This window comes from Hypanus sabinus, chromosome 19, assembly GCF_030144855.1.
Source record: "Hypanus sabinus isolate sHypSab1 chromosome 19, sHypSab1.hap1, whole genome shotgun sequence".
NCBI lineage: Eukaryota > Metazoa > Chordata > Chondrichthyes > Myliobatiformes > Dasyatidae > Hypanus > Hypanus sabinus.
This window is the reverse complement of record NC_082724.1, coordinates 659,399-681,030: the sequence shown is the minus strand read 5'-3', so window position 1 is coordinate 681,030 and position 21,632 is coordinate 659,399. Positions and strand designations below refer to the sequence as shown.

General features: G+C 43.7%; 1 protein-coding gene across 8 annotated transcripts in view; it reads right to left on the bottom strand.

Annotated features, from left to right (window-relative positions):
• Positions 1-21,632, bottom strand: part of LOC132377651 (protein kinase C delta type-like) — a 135,364-nt gene that overhangs the window by 32,793 nt on the left and 80,939 nt on the right. For all 8 annotated transcript variants that reach the window (XM_059943854.1, XM_059943847.1, XM_059943850.1 and 5 more), the window contains 3 exons: positions 2,305-2,464; positions 1,706-1,737; positions 1,355-1,440 (listed from right to left, as the gene is read on the bottom strand). In XM_059943854.1, the coding sequence (XP_059799837.1) occupies positions 1,355-1,440; positions 1,706-1,737; positions 2,305-2,464 (278 nt within the window). The remainder of the gene's footprint in view (positions 1-1,354; positions 1,441-1,705; positions 1,738-2,304; positions 2,465-21,632) is intronic.

Here is a 21,632-nt window from a genome sequence, read left to right as displayed (position 1 = left end):
CAAAAATTAGTTGGAAGTTAAAAGATTGGGAACCTTTCAAGTATAACAGAATGAACTAAAAAGTCATTAAGGTAAAGATGGAATACAAAAGGGACCAATTCTTTTTATATTATATGTCAATGCTGGAATTGATGGCTTTGTTGCAAAGGTTTGAGGAAGTAGAGAGGCTACAGAAGGATTTAGACAGATTAGGAGAATGGGCAAAGAAATGGCAGATGGAATACAGTGTCGGGAACTGAATGTTCATGCTCTTTGGTTGGAGAAATAGAAGGGTTGACTATTTTCTAAATGAAGAAAAAATACAAAAATATGAGGCGCAAAGGGACTTGGAAGTCCTTGTCCAGGACTCCCTTAAAGTTATTTTGCATGTTAAACCTGTGGTGCAGAAGCCAAATGCGATTTTAGCATTCATTTCAAGAAGAGTAGAATATAAAAGCAAGGATGTAATGTTGAAACTTTATAAAGCACTGGTGAGGCCCCACTTGGAGAACTGTGAGCAGTTCAAGGCTCCTGTCTTAGAAAGGATGTGCTGAATCTGGAGAGGGTTCACAGGAGGTTCAGAAAATGATCCCAGGATTGAACAGCTTGTCATATGAAGAACGTTTGATGGCTCTGGGTCTGTATTCACTGGAATTCAGGAAAATGAGGGGTGTCCTCATTGAAACCTATTGAATGGTGAAAGGCCTTGATAGGGTGGATGTGGACAGGGTGTGTCCCATGGTAGGAGTGTTTCAAGAGCAGAGAACACAGCCTTAGGAGATTGGGGCTGAGAGGAAAAATAGATCAGCCATGATGAGATGGCAGAGTGAACTCAATGGACCAAATGGCCTAATTCTGCTCCTATATCTTATGGTGTTCTATAGTTTTGTTAGCTTCATAGACCTTTGTTAGTACAGCAAGGTCCCTCTGCTCCTCAATATCCCCAAGACCAAGTACAAGTCCTGACAGTCAAGTACAATCAATCAACTCTATCAAAGGTGAGGAAGAGGGAGACATGAGCATTGTGTCTGTGGCCATAGAACTACTAAAGATGAGTGAGAGAGGGAATGAGGACTCTTTGAGGGAAGTGCGATGGGGCATGGCGTGAGCAGGATGTGAGGAGGCATGATGGGGATGCTACTCTAGTACATGGAGCTTAGAAAAATAGAGGGCTATGGGTAACCCTAGAAAAACCTTAGAAAAATAGAGGGCTATGGGTAACCCTAGAAAAACCTTAGAAAAATAGAGGGCTATGGGTAATTTCTGAAGTATGTACATATTTGGCACAGCATTGTGGGCCAAAGGGTCTGTATTGTGCTGTAGGTTTTCTATGTTTCTATTTTCATGTTTCAAAGATTGATAAGCTGTGGCTCACCATAGTATCTCGGCTGTTTGTGGCTGTCCCTGTGCATCGGCCGATGATCTTGTCAATACATTTCTTGTGAATTGCAGCATTACATTCTGAAACAAAACACAGAGAATTAGACAAAGGTGGTAGAGCAGGGGGGTGTCCAGGGACAGAGGGCAATGGGGGTGGCGGCACAGCTTGGGGTCTGTCTGAGATCTGTTGAATAGTAGTAAGGATGGATGGAGGGAAGGGGCAAGGTACCACCAAACAATGGGTGGGTGGGCAGTGGTGGGGGGTTCTGGCGGCGGTGGTTGGGCTTGCGGTGGGGGAGGGGGAGACCCGGTGGTGGAAAGGTGTATAGGAGGGGGATATACTCACGGCGACACTGGTACCCCTGCTTGTTCAGACCCCTGTGGAGGAGAATGCAGATTGAGCAAGGCGTGGAACAAAGACACCCCCACCCCCTCTCCACATCCTCCCATCCCCCCCCCATCACCCCACTCATCAAATTCAAATGCCCTCCTCATCCCTGGGGCAAATCTAAAGAAGTTGCCTGGCTCCATTCACTTTACCACAACCTCAGCCACAGGTCCTCCCACATTTCTGCCCAGGGTTACAGCTCTGGGATGAGCCTCTGCAGAAGCTTGATGTCCTGACTCCTGGACTTGGCAGGTCCTCACCCTGTCTGGTGCAGCAGCTGCATCATCCCTCTCCCAGCAGTTTGTGCTTGCAGAACTGACGACTGAATGGGGAAACGAGCCCCCCCCCCCACCTTGGGCAGGTCTCCCCTCACCCCTGTCAGACCCTGACTCCAGCCTTGCCCCAGTGTCACTGGGTAAACTACACTCCATCCAGCCTTGCCTGCCCCATTGGGCAGGATGTCCCTGCACTGCCCCCAAACCCTTGTCCTGACCTATGGGGAGGAGCCCCCGCAGACCCAGCCCTCTCCTCTTTCTGCCAGCAGTTTATAGCCTTACCAGACAAAGTCCCGACACACAGAACAGAAGGTTGGTTGCCGGAAGAAGGTGGCAGTGAACTCATGGTTCTTGATGTAGTGGATCTTGGCCTGCTTGAAGGCACCTCTCCTGCGGTTCAAAGTGACGGCTCCGTCCTCCTCCCGCACACCCTGGTGACAGTCTGCAGGAACAGATCTGATCTGAGTGAGTGTCTCCAGGCACAACAGCAGAGGATCGAAACTATCACCAGTTACTGTGCTCTATGGAAGGATTAGGCGCACCCCAACCCCATCTCCAGTGCTCTCCCTGGAGTTCAATGACCTGCAGCCAGATGAGCTAAGTGCACAGTCAGCCTGAGATCCCATCCACAGGAACACACAAGCTCCACTCCACCATTCACTATGGCCTCAGTTGACCGATGTCCACTCTGAATCCTCATCGGTGCCTAATGTCAATCACCCACAATCCCTCGATCTGAGAATATTTATCTCTCTCAAACTTAAATATATCCAATATAAATACATCTCAACTTTAAATATAGCCACTTGGACAGAAAATATCAGGGATTCATCTCCCTCTGAGAGGGAAGAAAATTCTACACATCTCAGTTTTAAATGACTGGCCTTTTAATTACCAGACACGAGGAAATCTGCAGATGCTGGAAATTCAAACAACAACACACACAAAATGCTGGTAGAACACAGCAGGCCAGGCAGCATCTATAGGGAGAAGACCTTCGTCAGGGTCTCAGCCCAAAACGTCGACAGCGCTTCTCCCTATAGATGCTGCCTAGCCTGCTGTGTTCTACCAGCATTTTGTGTGTGTTGGCCTTTTAATTATGTTCCCTTGTCTGTGACTAACACAGGGAAAAACTTCACTACATCTACTCTGTGTTGAAATAAAGTCATTCCTCTACCCTCCATGGAATACAAGTTCCAATTGTCCACGGTCTCTTCACCATCTAAATAGTAAAAATCGCAATATTCACCATCAGAAATCACTTCAGTTCCATTCCATTTCCATTTCCGCCATGTGACATCCACACACTGCAAAGGTCTGGAGACCATCATTCCAATTCCATTCCCACATTGGGCAGGGGGAAGGGGGAGGAGAGAAATGGAGATAACACACACACACACACTCTCCCAAGAAGGTCACAGATTATTTGTCGTATCTTCACAGACAGATTGACAGACATGGAAGAAAGGGACCTGGAGATCTGTCAGCACAAGAGACAGAGCAGTTTGGAGGAGCATCCTTCAGTCTGGACCAGGTGGGGCAGTAGCACTGCTGTCTGCATCTGGGAACCAGTGTTGTGCAGGATCCGATTTCCAGTTCCACACACCCAAATGGGACATTCCAAGAACCCCACCCTCAGTCACCAGTTTTAAATGCTTAACCCAAAAAGGCCGGTCACTCTGGTTTAACAACCTGTCATTTTGATCTGAAGATAGTCGTTATTGCAGCAACTTGTCACAGAGCCAGGAGGTGAGGCCAAATGTAGCTCTGTGATTTGTTCCCCAGCTCCGTAAGGCTATTCATTGCCAATCAGCCAGGGCCATGGAGCACGATTACAAACCCTGCAATCATCAGAATCAAGCTGCCTGAAATAACTCTTGTCAGAACAGTGGTGAGCACAGGCAGACAGAAGAATGAGATAGCACAAGGGCACGTTAAAACACAGCAACCCTGCTAAATTGCTGTTTTAGTAACAATCCCATGCATTCACATCAGACTGGGAGAAAACTTCAGGCAGTAATTAGGAAGATTAAAAAATGATGTGAAATTATCTTGACAAGCAGGATTAAGATAATTAGAAGCAGGTAGCCAAGGAAAGAGTCGAACCTCTAGGGACCAAAGGGGTGAAGTATTGTAAAGAAATGGGGTACCAGTGGGATCCTAAATGAATACTTAACACATAGTAGGCTTTTGCAGAAGCATAAAACATGTGGGATCCAAAGTATGCTGGATAACTGGATCTAAAATTGGCTTGTGATGTGAGGCAGGAAGTGATGGTGGAGGGGTATTCTACTGTCTGGAGGTCTGTAACCAGAGGTATTTTGTAGAGACCATTGCTGAGACCTCTTGTTTGTCTTATGTACAAGTGACTCAGCTGAGAATGTAGATGGATGATTAGTTAAGTTTATAGATAGAGTACTTTGCCTCAGTATACAGAGGGACATACAGTGCCCATAAAAACAGTGCATCTCCCCCCCACCAGAAGTTTTCATGTTTTATTGTTTTACAACATTGAATCACAGTGGAATTAATTTGGCTTTTTGACACTGATCAACAGAAAAAGACTTTCATATCAATGTGAAAACAGATCTCTGCAAAGTGATCTAAATTAATTGCAAATATGAAACAAAATAATTGATTGCATAAGCATTCACCCTCTTTTAATATGACACACCAAATCATCACTGGTGCTGCCAATTGGTTTTAGAAGTCACATAATTAGTGAAACTGAGATCACCTGTGTGCAGTCAAAGTATTTCAATTGATTGTAGTAGAAATACACCTGTGTCTGGATGGTTCAACTGCTAGTGAGTCAATATAACCACATAACAATTACAGCATGGAAACAGGCCATCTCGGCCCTTCTAGTCTGTGCCTAACGCTTACTCTCACCTAGTCCCACCTACCTGCACTCAGCCCATAACACTCCATTCCTGTCCATATACCTATCTCATTTTTGTTTTAAATGACAAAATCGAACCTGCCTCTACCACTTCTACTGGAAGCTCGTTCCACACAGCTACCACTCTCTGAGTAAAGAAATTCCTCCTCATGTTACCCCTAAACTTTTGCCCCTTAATTCTCAACTCATGTCCTCATTTGAATCTCCCCTACTCTCAATGGAAAAAGCCTATCCATGTCAACTCTATCTATCCCCTCATAATTTTAAATACCTCTATCAAGTTCCCCCTCAACCTTCTACGTTCCGAGGAATAAAGACCTAACCTGTTCAACCTTTCTCTGTAACTTAGGTGCTGAAACCCAGGTAACATTCTAGTAAATCTCCTCTGTACTCTCTCTATTTTGTTGACATCTTTCCTATAATTCAGTGACCAGAACTGTACACAATACTCTAAATTTGGCCTCTCCAATGCCTTGTACAATTTTAACATTACATCCCAACTCCTAAACTCAATGCTCTGATCTATAAAGGCCAGTATACCAAAAGTTTTCTTCACCACCCTATCCACATGAGATTCCACCTTCAGGGAAATATGCACCATCATTCCTAGATCACTCTGTTCTACTGCATTCCTCAATGCCCTACCATTTACCATGTATGTCCTATTTTGATTAGTCCTACCAAAATGTAGCACCTCACACTTATCAGCATTAAACTCCATCTGCCATCTTTGAGCCCACTCTTCTAACTGGCCTAAATCTCTCTGCATGCTTTGAAAACCTATTTCAATATCCACAACGCAACCTATCTTAGTATCATCTGCATACTTACTAATCCAATTTACCACCCATCATCCAGATCATTAATATATATGACAAACAACATTGGACCCAGTACAAATCCCTGAGGCACACCACTAGTCTCCGGCCTCCAACCTGACAAACAGTTATCCACCACTATGCTCTGGTATCTCCCATCCAGCCACTGTTGAATCCATTTTACTACTTCAATATTAATACCTAATGATTGAACCTTCCTGACTAACCTTCTGTGTGGAACCCTGTCAAAGGCCTTACTGAAGTCCATATAGACAACATCCACTGCTTTACCCTCATCAACTTTCCTAGTAACCTCTTCAAAAAATTCAATAAGATTTGTCAAACATGACCTTCCACACACAAATCCATGTTGACTGTTCCTAATCAGACCCTGTCTATCCAGATAATTATATACACCATCTCTAAGAATACTTTCCATTTATTTACCCACCACTGACATCAAACCTACAGGCTGATGATTGCTAGGTTTACTCTTTGAACCCTTTTTAAACAATGGAACAACACGAGCAATACGCCAATCCTCCGGCACCATCTCTGTCTCTAATGACATTTAAAATATTTCTGTCAGAGCCCCTGCTATTTCCACACTATCCTGGCAAAAACTACACAGTGAAGGCAAAAGAACAAGCAACTCTGTGAAAAGGTTATTGATCAGCACAAGTCAGGAGATGGATACAAAAATTTCCTAGTCACTGAATATCACTTGGAGTATAGTTAAGCCAATCATCAAGAAATGGAAAGAATATGATGTAAATCTGCCAAGAGCACGCCATCCTCAAAAACAGAGTGACCATGCAAGAAGGGGACTAGTGAGGGAGGCCACCAAGAGACCTATGACAACTCTGGAGGAGCTACAAGCTTCAGTAGCTGAGATGGGAAAGACTGCACATACAACTGTTGCTCAGGTGCTTCACCAGTCACAGCTTTATGGGAGAGTGGCAAAGAGAAAGCCACTGTTGAAAAAAACTCACATGAAATCTTGGCTGGAGTTTGCCAGAAGGCACATGGGAGACTCTGAAGTCAGCTGGAAGAAGGTTCTATGATCTGATGAAACCAAAATTAAACTCTGTGGCCATCAGACTAAACACTGTGCTTGGTGTAAGCTAAACATCACACATCAAAAACACTCCATTCCTACCATGAAACATTGTGGTGCTGCATCATGTGGTGGGGATGCTTCACCGCAGCAGGCCCTAGAAGGCTTGTAAGGTAGAGGGTAAAATGAATGCAGCAAAATGCAGGGAAATCCTGATGCAGTCTGCAAGAGAACTGTGACTCGGGAGAAGATATGTTTTCCAGCAAGACGATGACCCCAAGCATAAAGCCAAAGCCACACAGGAATGGCTTAAAATCAACAAAGTTAATGTCCTGGAGTGGCCAAGTCAGAGTGCAGACCTCAATCCAATTGGGAATTTTGTGGCTGAACTTGAAAAGGGCTGTTCACTCACAATCCCCATGCAATCTGACAGAGCTTGAGAAGTTTTGTAAAGAAGAATGGGGAAAAATTGCATTGTCCAGATGTGCAAAGCTGATGGAGACCTGTCCACACAGACTCAAGGCTGTAATTGCTGCCAAAGGTGCATCTACTAAACACTGACTTTGAAGGGGGTGAAAACTTATGCAGTTGTGTTTTATGTTTGTAATTAATTTAGATCACTTTGTAGAGATCTGTTTTCACTTTGACATGAAAAAGAGTCTTTTTCTGTTGATCGGTGTCAAAAAAGCCAAATTAAATCCACTGAGAGTCAATGTTGTAAAACAATAAAATATGAAACCTTCCAAGAGGATTGAATACTTTTTATAGGCACTGTAGGACAGTTAGAAAGTTGGCTGAGGGGCAGCAGATGGAATTTAAACCAAAAAGGTGTGAGGTAATGCAATCTGGAACATCAAATACTAACAAGAAAAATAGTGAATGGCAGTCACCTCTGGCTTTTGATGTACTGATGGACTTTGGTGTCAATACAAGTTCACAGGTCCCTGAAAAAAACACAGATGGGCAGGACAGTGAAGAGCTCATTAAGTAAATTATGTTGCAGCCGTCTAAAGCAGTGCCTGGGCCAAAAAGAGTATTGTTTACAGTCTGCTCACCATAAATCAGGAATGATGTTGCCTTGAATGTAGGGCTATAGTTAGAAGATGAGATTTGATTAGCTGGGATTTACTCACTGGAACATAGAGGCTCAGGGATGACCTTATAGAGGATTATAAAATTATGAGGGCCCCTCAAACAGGGCAGATGGGGTATCTGAAAAAGACATAGCTTGGCGGTGAGATTGAAGGGGACATGCAAAGCAAGAATTTCCCACAGAAAGTGCTGTGCACAAAATGAGCTGGCAGAGGCTGCTGAGGCAGTTACACCATGCAAATTTAAAAGGCAGTTAGACAAGTGCTTGGAAACATGCTGCGGGAGACAAATTAATTGCAGGTAAATGGGATTGGCATAGGACAGGGGTCGGCAATGTTTACCACTGAAAGAGCCAATATGGACCCATTTCCCACAGAAAAGAAAACACTGGGAGCCACAAAACCCGTTTGACATTTAAAATGAAATAACACTGCATACAATGGTTTTTTTTTTGCCTTTATGCTATGTATAAACAAACTATAATGTGTTGCATTTATGAAATTGATGAACTCCTGCAGAGAAAACGAAATTACATTTCTGCATGCAACAAAAACGTTTTGAACTCCGAAAAAAAGACGTTGGGTTGAAGGTTACTCCATAGGTAGCCTACCTTGGATCGAAGAATTAAAAGAAAGCGCGCACTGGAGGGTGTCAGGCATTGGCAGTGGTAATGTATATTAATAGCGATAAAAAACACGTTGTAGCGGTGTAGCGCTACACGCAGCGCTAAAATAAAGACACTGCAGTCAAAGGTAACTTTATTCGAACTAAACAGCCTTGATTTAAAGCCTCCCTCAACCCGTCCCCGTGGGCGCGGATGCTCCAAAAGACATGTACTCACAAACCCCCGTAGGCTATCTCCCTTAGCCGGAACGCTGGCTAATTGTGAGCCGGTTCAGATGTGCCAGGAAATGGGGTCTCCACAACGATGTAATGCTAAAGTTGTACAAGGCATTGGTAAGGCCAAATTTGGAATATTGTGTGCAGTTCTGGTCACCGAATTATAGGAAAGATATCAATAAATTAGAGAGAGTGCAGAGACGATTTACTAGGATGTTACCTGGGTTTCAGCAATTAAGTTACAGAGAAAGGTTGAACAAGTTAGGTCTCTATTCATTGGAGTATAGAAGGTTGAGGGGGGATTTGATCGAGGTATTTAAAATTTTGAGAGGGATAGATAGAGTTGACGTGAACAGGCTGTTTCCATTGAGAGTAGGGGAGATTCAAACAAGAGGACATGATTTGAGAGTTAGGGGGCAGAAGTTTAAGGGAAACACGAGGGGGTATTTCTTTACTCAAAGAGTGATAGCTGTGTGGAATGAGCTTCCTGTAGAAGTAGTAGAGGCCAGTTCAGTTGTGTCATTTAAGGTAAAATTGGATAGGTATATGGACAGGAAAGGAGTGGAGGGTTATGGGCTGAGTGCGGGTAGGTGGGACTAGGTGAGATTAAGAGTTCGGCACGGACTAGGAGGGCCAAGATGGCCTGTTTCCGTGCTGTGATTGTTATATGGTTATATGGTTTTTAGATTGTACAAGATCACCATAATCTTCAAATTTCAAATTACATTTCAAAAACTAACAAACCACGGGGAGCCGCAGCACAGAGATCAAAGAGCCGCATGCGGCTCCAGAGCCGCGGGTTGCCGACCCTTGGCATAGGAAGACATCACAGTCAATATGGATGAAATGGGACAACTGACATCTTTACGCGCATCATTCCATCACTTCACCATCTGGGTCAGGATGCTGAGATAACAGTGATGGGGTCAAGGGTGCTGGGGTAACATAGATGGGTTCATCATGCCATCTGGGTCCAGGGAGATGGGATAACAGTGTTGGGGTTCAGCATGCCATCTGGGTCCAGGGAGATGGGACAACAGTGTTGGGGTTCAGCATGCCATCTGGGTCCAGGGAGATGGGATAACAGTGTTGGGGTTCAGCATGCCATCTGGGTCATGGCATTGGGATACCAGAGATTGTGTTCACTGTGGCGGGGCAACAGTGCCGGGATGCGGGCCAGAGGGGCATCAGTGCCGGGGTTCATTATGCCAACTGGGTCAGGATGTTGGGATAACTGTGATGGGGCTCAGTGTAGAAATACTAAAGACAGTACTGGATCATCAGAAGTGTTATTCAGCCCGAGATTCAAAATCTTCCACTGGTTGGCTTATTATCGACATGTGTACTGAGACAGGGTGGGAAGATTTTGTTTACATCCCGTCCAGGAAGTTCATTGCACATACAAGTCCATTGAGTTAGTGGAAATGAAACCTGAGCGCAGAATAAAGTATTGCAGTTACGGAGAGAGTGCAGTGCAGATGGACAAATAAAGTGGAAAGGCCAGGAGGAGGTAGATTGGGAGATCAAGAGTTAATCCCTTAATGAATACAAGGTCTATTCAAGTATGGTAGAAGCTGTCCTTGGGTTCAATGGTATATGTGCTCAGCCTTTTGCATTTTTTGCCCGACAGGAGTGGGAAGAAGTGAAAATGTCCAGGATGGATGGGTATTTGATTATACTGCCTGCTTTGTAGAGTACCAGAGGGACCTGTTGCACCTGACCTGGAGGGAAACCAATATCCTGGCTGTGAAGTTTGCTGATGCTATGTGGGAGATTTTAAATTAGTTTTGTGAGGGGTTGGGAACTGGAGACCCAGGTCAAAAAGGGAAGAATCAGATTAGAAGGTAGATGTCAGGGAAGGAATTGAAAAGCAAAACTTGAGATAACATGTAAGATGGGTCAGATAGTTCAAAGTGTGTATATTTAAATATTAAGAGTATTATGGGTAAGCGTGATGAATTTCAAGCATGGATCAGTATATCGAACTATGATGTTGTCGCCATTTTTGAAACTTTATCAAGAGAAGGGCAGAATGAGTGATTAATATACCGGGTTCTCAAAGTTTTAGAAAAGATAGAGGAGGAGGTAAAAGAGGGGGTGAAGTTGCACTAGTGATCAAGGGCAATATCACAGCTGCACTCAGGGGGAGACATAATGAAGGGGTCAGACACAGAGTCCACTTAACCAAAAGACCATAAGATATAGGAGCAGAATTAAGCAATTTACCCCATCAAGTCTGCTCTGCTACTTCACCATCACTGATCCAATTTTCCTCTGTGCCCCAATCTTCTGCTTTCTCCCTGTATCCCTTCATGCCCTAACCAATCAACAATCTATCAACCTCTCCATAAATAGACAAAGACTTGGCCTCCAAGTCTTTAGATGAAACTTTGGAATAGGAAGGGTACAATCACAATGATAGCGACTGGGACATTGAGGAACAGATATGTAATCAGGTTAAGGGAATATGTAAAAATAATAGGATTGTTGTCATGGGAGATTTCAACTTCTTAGATCAAGGATTTTAAGTGGGGCAGAATTTGTTCAGTGTATCCAGGAAAGTTTCTTAAATCATTATGTGGATGGTCCAATGACAGGAGGAGCTGTACTGGACCTGGTGTTGGGTAATGAGCCTCAGATAACTGACCTTTCACAACTCTGTCTTTCAGGATAGCTACAGGTTAGGATAGGAATGGTCCTTGTGGTAGAGTGTTAAATTGGAGTATGGCAAATTACCAGGGAATTAGGCAGAAACTGAGCAGCATTAATTGGGAACACCTTTTCTCTGGCAAGTCCACATCAGGATGTTTAAGGATCAATTGCACAGAGTACAGGGAAGGTATCCAGGGATGGAAAGATGAGAGAACCTTGGATGTCAAGAGAGGGGATGAATTTAGTCAAGAAAAAAAAAGAGGTAGGTAAAGCTTTTGAAGTCAGAATCAAACAAAGCACATGAGTATGAAGAAGCCAGAAAAGAACTAAAGAAAATTAGGAAGGCCAGGAGGGGCCATGAAAAGTCCTTGGCAAGTAGGATTAAGATGAATCCCAAGGCATTCTATACATACATCAAAAAAAAGTGTAGGAACACTTGAGGATAAAGAGGGGAACATTTGCTAGGATGCAGAGAATGTGAGTCAGGTACTTAATAAGTGCTTTGCTTCAGTATTTACCAAAAAAAGGGATATGGAGGAACAGGAGATCAGTGCTATGTGTATAAATATGTTTAGATCAAGGAGGCTCCTAATGAGTATTGAGGTGGCTGTCCCCAGGTCCTGATGGGATTTATCCCAGGTTATTGAAGGAGGCAAGAGATGAGATAACTGGGCTCTTGACCAGTATCGTGCCCTCTCCAGCTACAGGCAAGATCCCGAAGGACTGGTGAGTGGCAAATGCTGTACCTCTACTTAAGACGGGAACAAGGGAAAATCATGGCAACTATAGACTGGTGAATCTCACATCAGTTGTAGGGAAATTGCTGGAGAAAATGCGTAGGGGTAAGATGTATGAGCATTTGGAAACCCATGGCCTAATAAGGCCGAGCCAGCATAGCTTTGTGCAAGGCAGGTTGTGCCTTACCAACTTGATTGAGTTTTTTGACAAGGTGATGAGAGAGATTGATGTGGGTAAGGCAGTGGATGTTGTCTGCATGGATTTTAGTAAGGTGTTTGACAAAGTCCATCATGGGAGGCAATCCAGAAGATTAAGAAGCATGGGGTCCACAGCAAATTAGCTGCTTGGATTCAGCACTGGCTTGTGCATTGAAGACAGAGGGTAGTGGTTGAAGGGACTTGATGTCAAGTTGGAGGTCTATAATTTGTGGAGTTCTGCAGGGATCAGTGCCAGGACCTCTGCTGTTTGTAACATATAAATAACCTAGATGAAAATGTAGATGGGATAGTAAATTTGCAGATGAAATCAAGATTGGAGGAGTTATGGCTAGTGTTGAAGACTGGCAAAGAATACAACACAATATAGATCATTTGCAGATATGGGCTGAAACCCAGATAAATATGAGGTGTTACACCTCAGTAGGGCAAATGTTAGGAGACAGGACACCGTCAAGGGCAAGTTCCTTAATAGTATTGCTGAGCTGAAAGATCTTGGAATACAAGTTCATAGCTCCTTGAAAGTGGCTATACAGGCCAATAATGTGGTAAGGAAGGCTTATGGAATGTTTGCTTTTGTTAGATGAGGTGCTGTGTTCAATAGTTAGGAGGTTATGTTGCAACTTTATAAAACTCTAGTTAGGCCACATATGGAGTATTGAATACAGTTCTGAGCATCATACTATAGAAGGGATGTTGAGGCATGGAGAGGGTGCAGAAGAGGTTTACCAGGATGCAAAAGCCCATGGTATACAGGGTAAACAGGAACAGAGCCAATACATTCTCCTGTTGTGCCCCAGTGCTGCTTATAGCTATGACTGATACACAGCTATGAATCCACACAAACTATGATCTGCCAGTCAGGTTTCCCATTATCTAGGATACAATGGAAGTGGCAACCTGCATTGAACAGGGCTTTTGCCCCAGCAATGCAGACCGTATGGTATTGAAGGTATCAGAGAAATCAAAAAATATGATCTTCACAGTACTGCCCTGCTTATCCAAAAGGGAGTCGGCTCTGTTCAGCAGGTAGATGACAGCAGCGTCGACTCCAATGTGCTCTGGCAGGCAAACTGCAGGGGATCAAAGCTAATCTGACCAGGGATCAGAGGTGAACCAGAACCAGTCTCTCCATGGTCTTTGTGATGTGTGAGGTCAGGTCCTCTGGACAGTAGTCATTCAAGACTTCTGGGTGGCCCTTCTTGGGTACTTTGGGATAAATACATTTACATCCAAATCATGAGCTCTGACCCTGGATGCCCCACAACCCACTTGGTCACCATCCCAAATGACTTGATTCCTTGTTTCCCCCTTTCCTGCCTAATAACCAATCCTGAATCCACACAACTACATTATCCCCAATATGACATGCTCTCATTTTGGTTAAGAATCTCATGTTACCTATGAAAGGGCTTCTTCACCATATTAACTGGTTTGCCTTTATCTATTCCACTAATTACAATCTCATAAAACTTGTAACAGACATGTCAAACATGATGTCTCTTTCATAAATTAATAATGACCCTGCCCAATCCAGTTAATACTTTCCAAGTGTCCTGTTACTACATGGAGCAAACTGCCTGTTCTATAGATCCCTGTTTTCACAAGTCATGGGGTTTGAAAGTGTGGAAGCCATTGTTACCTGACGGGAATTGTGGAAGATGACAACAGACCCATATCATCATTCTGGGCTTTATATGATTCCCAGTCCCATTATCTGCTCCAATTTCTGTCAGTGACTTCTCACTCTAGACCACCAGGCCTTCAAACTTTCCATTTGGTTTTCTGTGTCTTCTTTTGTGAAGACAGACATGAATAATCTGTTTAATTTCTGATTCTTCAATAAAATGTATTCAGCTTAGCCTGCAAGGAACTATTTTTAAACTGTAATCTTTTCTTTCATATCAATCTATTGAAGCTCTTACACCTTGCTTCTTGCTAGCCTACTCTCACATTCTGCTTTTGCTCTCCTCTACTGTGGAATTATTGATTGGTACATTTCCCACTCATGGGAATGGAAGCTTTGCTTCACTACAGCCGGAGAATGAAGTAGATTATTTGTAAGTGAGCAAACAGTCACTTCCCCTTGGCCATCAGTCACGGGCCATTGAGCAATAACAAACAGGGGTGAGGAGGACTCCACTATATAACCTCCTAACTAGAAGTGGACCAGCTGCAGTGAGTTAGAAAGGGAGCAGAAGTAAAACTGAAACAGAATAATAGATGACCTTTAGAAAGCAGACATAGTCTAGATCCATTCTGTGAAGAAAAGACAAGGGAAACAGAGCCAGGGCTCACTGAGCTGGAAATTGAGAAGGTGATGTACGCCACCTGTGTAACGTGGCTGAGCATCAGCCTGAATAGAGTAAACCGAGAGGTGACAGAAGGAAAAGAGAGCAAAAGAAAATTTCAGAAGTCTTCTGCCAGATTGTACATACAAACAGGTCTTATCAGCACAACCAGGACAGATTACAGATTAAGATGTTCTGTAGCGAATAAAGGAGCAATTTTACTTTCAATATTTAGAACATTACAGCACAGTAGAGGCCTTTTGGCCCACAATGTTGCGCTGACCTTTTACCCTATTCTAAAATAACTCTTCTGTCCTACATAACCCTCCATTTTCCTGTCATCCATGTGCCTATCTAAGAGTCCCTTAAATGTCCTTAATGTATCTGCCTCTACCACCACTCCAGGAGCATTTCCCACGCACCCACCCCTCTGTGAAAAGAACTTGCCTCTGACATCCCTCTTGTATTTTTGTACAATTACCTTAAAATTATGCCCCTTTCTATAAATCATTTCCACCCTGGGAAAACGTCTCTGGCTGTCGACTTGACCTATGCCTCTTATCAACATATAGACAATAGACAATAGGTGCAGAAGTAGACCATTCGGCCCCTCGAGTCTGCACCGCCATTCTGAGATCATGGCTGATCATTCACTATCAATACCCAGTCCCTGCCTTGTCCCCATATCCCTTGATTCCCCTATCCATCAGATATCTATCCAGCTCCTTCTTGGAAGCATCCAGAGAATTGGCCTCCACCGTCTTCCGAGGCAGTGCATTCCACACCTCTACAACTCTCTGGGAGAAGAAGCTCTTCCTCAACTCTGTTTTAAATAACTGACCTCTTATTCTCAATCCATGCCCTCTGGTACTGGACTCTCCCAACATCTGGAACATATTTCCTGCCTCAATCCTATCAAATCCTTTAATTATCTTAAACGTTTCAATCAGATCCCCTCTCAATCTCCTCAATTCCAGCGTGTACAAGCCCAATCTCTCCAATCTCTCTGCGTAAGACAGCCCTGCCATCCCAGGAATCAACCTAGTGAATCTACGCTGCACTTCCTCAATTGCCAGAATGTCCTTCCTTAAACCTGGAGACCAAAACTGTACACAATATTCCAGGTGTGGTCTCACCAGGGCCCTGTACAAATGCAAAAGAACATCCTTGCTCTTGTATTCAATTCCCCTTGTAACCAAGGCCAACATTCCATTTGCCCTCTTCACTGCCTGTTGCACTTGCTCATTCACCTTCATTGACTGGTGAACTAGGACTCCTAGGTCTCTTTGCATTTCTCCCTTACCTAACTCGACACCGTTCAGACAATACTCTGCCCTCTTGTTCCAGCTTCCAAAGTGGATAACTTCACATTTATTCACATTGAGTGACATCTGCCAAGTATCTGCCCACTCACTCAGCCTATCCAAGTCTCCCTGTATTCTCCTAACGTCCTCTTCGCATGTCACACTGCCACCCAGTTTAGTATCGTCAGCAAACTTGCTGATATAGTTTTCAATGCCCTCATCTAAATCATTGACATAAATCGTAAAGAGCTGTGGTCCCAATACAGAGCCCTGTGGTACCCCACTAGTCACCTCCAGCCAGTCTGAGAAACACCCATTCACTGCTACCCTTTGCTTTCTATCTGCCAACCAGTTTTCTATCCATGTTGAAACCCTGCCCCCAATGCCATGAGCTCTGATTTTACTCACCAATCTCCTATGTGGCACCTTATCGAATGCCTTCTGAAAATCTAGGTACACAACATCTACTGGCTTACCCTCGTCTAACATCCTTGTTACACCCTCAAAAAACTCCAACAGATTAGTCAAGCATGATTTGCCCTTGGTAAATCCATGCTGGCTCGGCCTAATCCTATTTCTGCCATCTAGATGTGCCACTATTTCGTCCTTAATAATGGACTCAAGCATCTTCCCCACGACTGACGTTAGGCTAACAGGGCGATAGTTCTCCGTTTTCTCCTTCCCTCCCTTCTTGAAAAGTGGGACAACATTAGCCACTCTCCAATCTTCAGGAACTGATCCTGAATCTAAGGAACATTGGAAAATGATTACCAATGCATCCGCAATTTCCTGAGCCACCTCTTTTAGAACCCTCGGATGCAGACCATCTGGACCCGGGGATTTATTAGCCTTCAGTCCTACCAGTCTACTCATCACAGTTTCTTTCCTAATGTCAATCTGTCTCAATTCCTCTGATATCTGATGACCCTGGCCCATCCATACATCTGGGAGATTGCTTGTGTCCTCCCTGGTGAAGACAGATCTAAAGTACGCATTAAATTCTGTTGCCATTTCCCTGTTTCCCATAACAATTTCTCCCAATTCACTCTTCAAGGGGCCAACATTGTTCTTAACTATCTTCTTTCTCTTCACATAGCTAAAAAAGCTTTTGCTATCCCCTTTTATATTCCTGGCTAGACTGAGCTCATACCTGATTTTTTCTCTCCGTATTGCTTTTTTAGTTAAGATCTGCTGTTCCTTAAAACTTTCCCAATCATCTGTATTCTCGCTCATCTTAGCCCTGTCATACTTCTTTTTCTTTAATGCTATACAATCTCTGACTTCCTTTGTCAACCACTGTGGCCCCTTCCCCCTCTTTGAATCCTTCCTTCTCATTGGAATGAACTACATTTGCATCTTTTGTATTATGCCCAAGAATATCTGCCACTGCTGATCCACTGTCTTTCCTGCCAGGACATCTGCCCATTTAACTTTGGCCAGCTCTTCCCTCATGGCTCCGTAGTCTCCTTTATTTAATTGCAACACTGACACCTCTGATCTGCCTCTCAAATTGTAGATAAAAACTTATCATGTTATGATCACTACTTCCTAATGGCTCCTTTACTTCAAGATCACTTATCAATTCCTGTTCATTACACATCACCAAGTCCAAAATAGCCTCGTTCCTGGTTGGCTCAAGCACAAGCTGTTCCAAAAATACATCCCTTAGACACTCCACAAACTCCCTATCCTGGGGTCCAGCACCTACCTGATTCTCCCAGTCCACCTGCATGTTGAAATCTCCCATAATGACTGCATTACCTTTAGCACATGCCAATGTTAACTCCCTAATCAACTTGTACCCAATATCCACGCTACTGTTTGGGGGCCTGTACACAACACCCATTAGGGTCTTTTTACCCTTACTGATCCTCAGCTCAATCCACACAGACTCTACTTCCCCTGTTCCCAAGTCACCTCTTGCTAAGGACTGAATCTCATTCCTCACCAACAGGGCCACCCCACCCCCTCTTCCCATATTTCTGTCTCTACGATAGCATGTATACCCTGGTACACTCAATTCCCAGGCCTGATCCCCTTGCAGCCATGTCTCCGTTATCCCAACAATATCGTAGTTCCCCATTTTTATCTGAGCTTCAAGCTCATCTGTCTTATTTCTGACACTACGCGCATTCAAGTATAGAATTCTTAGCCCATTCCTCCTCTCTTTGCTTAAAACACTGTCTACTGTACCTAACCCAGCTCCTTGAACTTCCATCGGGCAAATTGCACCCTGAATTTTGATGACCTTCTCAAGATCACCCAAACCTTGTACACATTTAACCCCATGCACCTTCTGACCAACCCTCTGTGCACCTCTCTCTCAACTCTCCTCTCATCTTCCTTTGCTCCAAAGAGAAAAGCCCGAGCTCACTCAACCTTTACTCACAAGACATGCCCTCTAGTCCAGGCAGCATCCTGGTATATCTCCTTTGCACCCTCTCTAAAGCTTCCACATATGTCCTATAATGAGGTGACCAGACCTGAAGACAATACTCAACAGTGTGGTCTAACCAGAGTTTAACAGAGTTCAATATTACCTTTTAGTATTTATTTCATTTTGTGTAATTTTCAATTGCAATAGTAAACTAGCCTGCAGCCTAGCTGTTGCTCAGGTCGTTAATTTAACCTGTCCTGTTTGGTTACTTAAGTTAGATCTTATGGTACCTTAAAATAAATCTCAAAAACTGGGGGTTAGCTAAAGTCGTGCCTTTAATGTGCTGCAAGAACAAGCCACAGAACGTGAGGCTGGCATCAGTGGTGGAGAAGTTATTGGAGGGGATTCTGAGGGACAGCATCCATCTGCATTTGGAAAGGCGCAGACTGATTAGGGATAGTCAGCATGGCTTTGTGTTGGGAAGTCAAATCTCATGAATTTGAGTTGTTTTTTTGAAGAGGTGACCAAGGGGATTGACAGAATAGAGTCACAGAACATTACAGCACAGAAACAGGCCTTTTGGGCCTTCATGGCTGTGCCGAACCATTTTTCTGCCTAGTCCCACTGATCTGCACCTAGACCATAATCCCTCCATATCCCTCTCATCCATGTTTTTCTTAAATGTTAAAAGTGAGCCTGCATTCACCACTTCAACTGGCAGCTCATTCCGCACTCCCACTACTCTCTGTGCGAAGAAGCTCCCCCTAATGTTCCCTTTAAACTTTTCCCTTTTCACCCTTAATCCATGTCTTCTGTTTTTTTTCCTCCCCTAGCCTCAGTGGAAAAAGCCTGCTTGCATTCACTCTATCTATACCCATCATAATTTTATACACCTCTATCAAATCTCCCCTCATTCTTCTACGGTCCAGGGAATAAAGTCCTAACCTATTCAACCTTTCTCTGTAACTCAGTTTCTCAAGTCCCGGCAATATCCTTGTAAACCTTCTCTGCACTCTTTCAACCTTATTAATATCCTTCCTGTAATTTGGTAACCAAAACTGCACACAATACTCCAAATTTGGCATCACCAATGTCTTATACAACCTCACCATAACATTCCAACTCTTGTACTCAGTACTTTGATTTATAAAGGCCAATGTACCAAAAGCTCTCTTTGCGACCTGTGATGCCACTTTTAGGGAATTATGTATCTGTAATCCCAGATCCCTCTGCTCTACTGCACTCCTCAGTGTCCTACCATTTACCTTGTATGTTCTACCTTGGTTTGTCCTTCCAAAGTGCAATGCCTTACAGTTGTCTGCATTAAACACAATCTGCCATTTGTCAGCCCTTTTTTTCAGTTGGTCCAAATCCCTCTGCAAGCTTTGAAAACCTTCTTCACTGTCCACTACACTTCCAATCTTTGTATCATCAACAAATTTGCTGATCCAATTTACCACATTATCATCCAGATCAATGATATGGATGACAAATAACAATGGACCCAGCTCTGATCCCTGTGGCACACCCCAAGTCACAGGCCTCCACTCCGAGAAGCAATCCTCCACGACCACTCTCTGGCTTCTCCCATTGAGCCAACATCTAATCCAATTTACTACATCACCATGTATACCTAGCGACTGGATCTTCCTAACTAACCTCCCATGTGGGACCTAGTCAAAGGCCTAACTGAAGTCCATGTATACAACATCCACTGCCTTCCCTTCATCCACTTTCCTGGTAACCTCCTTGAAAAACTCTAATAGATTGGTTAAACATGACCTACCACACACAAAGCCATGTTGACTCTCCCTAGTAAGTCCCTGTCTATCCAAGTATTTGTAGACCCTATCTCTTAGTACTCCTTCCAATAATTTACCTACTACTGACGTCAAACTTACAAGCCTATAGTTTCCTGGATTACTTTTAGAGCCTTTTTTAAACAACAGAACAACATGAGCTATCCCCCAATCATCTGGCAACTCACCCGTGGATACCGACATTTTAAATATATCTGCCAGGGCCCCTGCAATTTCAACACTAGTCCCCTTCAAGGTCCGAGGGAATACAATGTCAGGTCCTGGGGATTTATCTACTCTGATTTGCCTCAAGATAGCAAGCACCTCCTCCTCTTTAATCTGTAAAACTAATGGCGTTATGATCACTAGACCCAAAGTGTTCCCCTGCACACACTTCTGTCACCTGTCCTAACTCATTTCCTAATAGGAGATCTAAAATTGCATCCTCTCTAGTTGGTACCTCTATACATTGATTTAGAAAACTTTCTTGAACGCATTTTGCAAACTCTAACCAGTTTAGACCTTTAACAGTATGGGAGTCCCAATCAATATGTGGAAAATTAAAATCCCCTACTATCACAACTTTATGTTTCCTGCAGTTGTCTGCTACCTCTCTGCAGATTTGCTCCTCCGATTCTCGCTGACTATTGGGTGATCTATAATATAACCTTCTAACTGTGGTCATACCTTTCCTGTATCTCAGCTCCACCCATATGGCCTTGGTAGACAAGCCCTCTAATCTGTCCCGCCTGAGCACTGCTGTAACATTTTCCCTGACTAGCAATGCCACCAACCTCCCACCCTTCATCCCTCTGCCTCTATCACGTCTGAAACATCGGAACCCTGGAACATTGAGCTGCCAGCCCTGCCCTTCCTGTAGCCAAGCTTCACTAATGGCTATAATGTCAAAATTCCATGTTTCAATCCACGCCTTCAGCTCATCTGCCTTCCCCACAATACTCCTTGCATTGAAACAGACACACCTCAGAAGATTATTACCACCACACACAATTTTGCATGAACTTTTAACATCATTTATTTTCACCCCCGCTCCACTATCTGCTCTGGCACTCTGGTTCCCATCCCCCTGCAAATCTAGCTTAAACCCTCCCCAACAGCACTAGCAAACCTAGGTAAATAGATGTCATTCTGTGAGCTTTTCACAAGGTCCCACATAGTAGGCTGGTCTGCAGGGTTAGATCACCAAGGGTCTGGGGTGAGTTCAATTCTGTGATGGGTGGTACGCCTCAAAGATCAATGCTAAATTCCTTGTTGTTTCATCATCTACATTAATAACTTGTTTAACTTGATATTTAAGTTTGCAGATATCACTAAAATTGGTGATATAGTGGACAGTAACAAGGTTTATCAGAGATTACAACAGAACATGGATCAATTGGGAAAGTGAGCTGAAGAACAGCAGATGGAATTTAACTCGGATAGTATGAGGTGTTGCACTTTGGTCAATTAAACCAAGGCCCTAGAGAGGAATGCAGAATAGCATGTCTCCCCAGAGTCAGGAAAT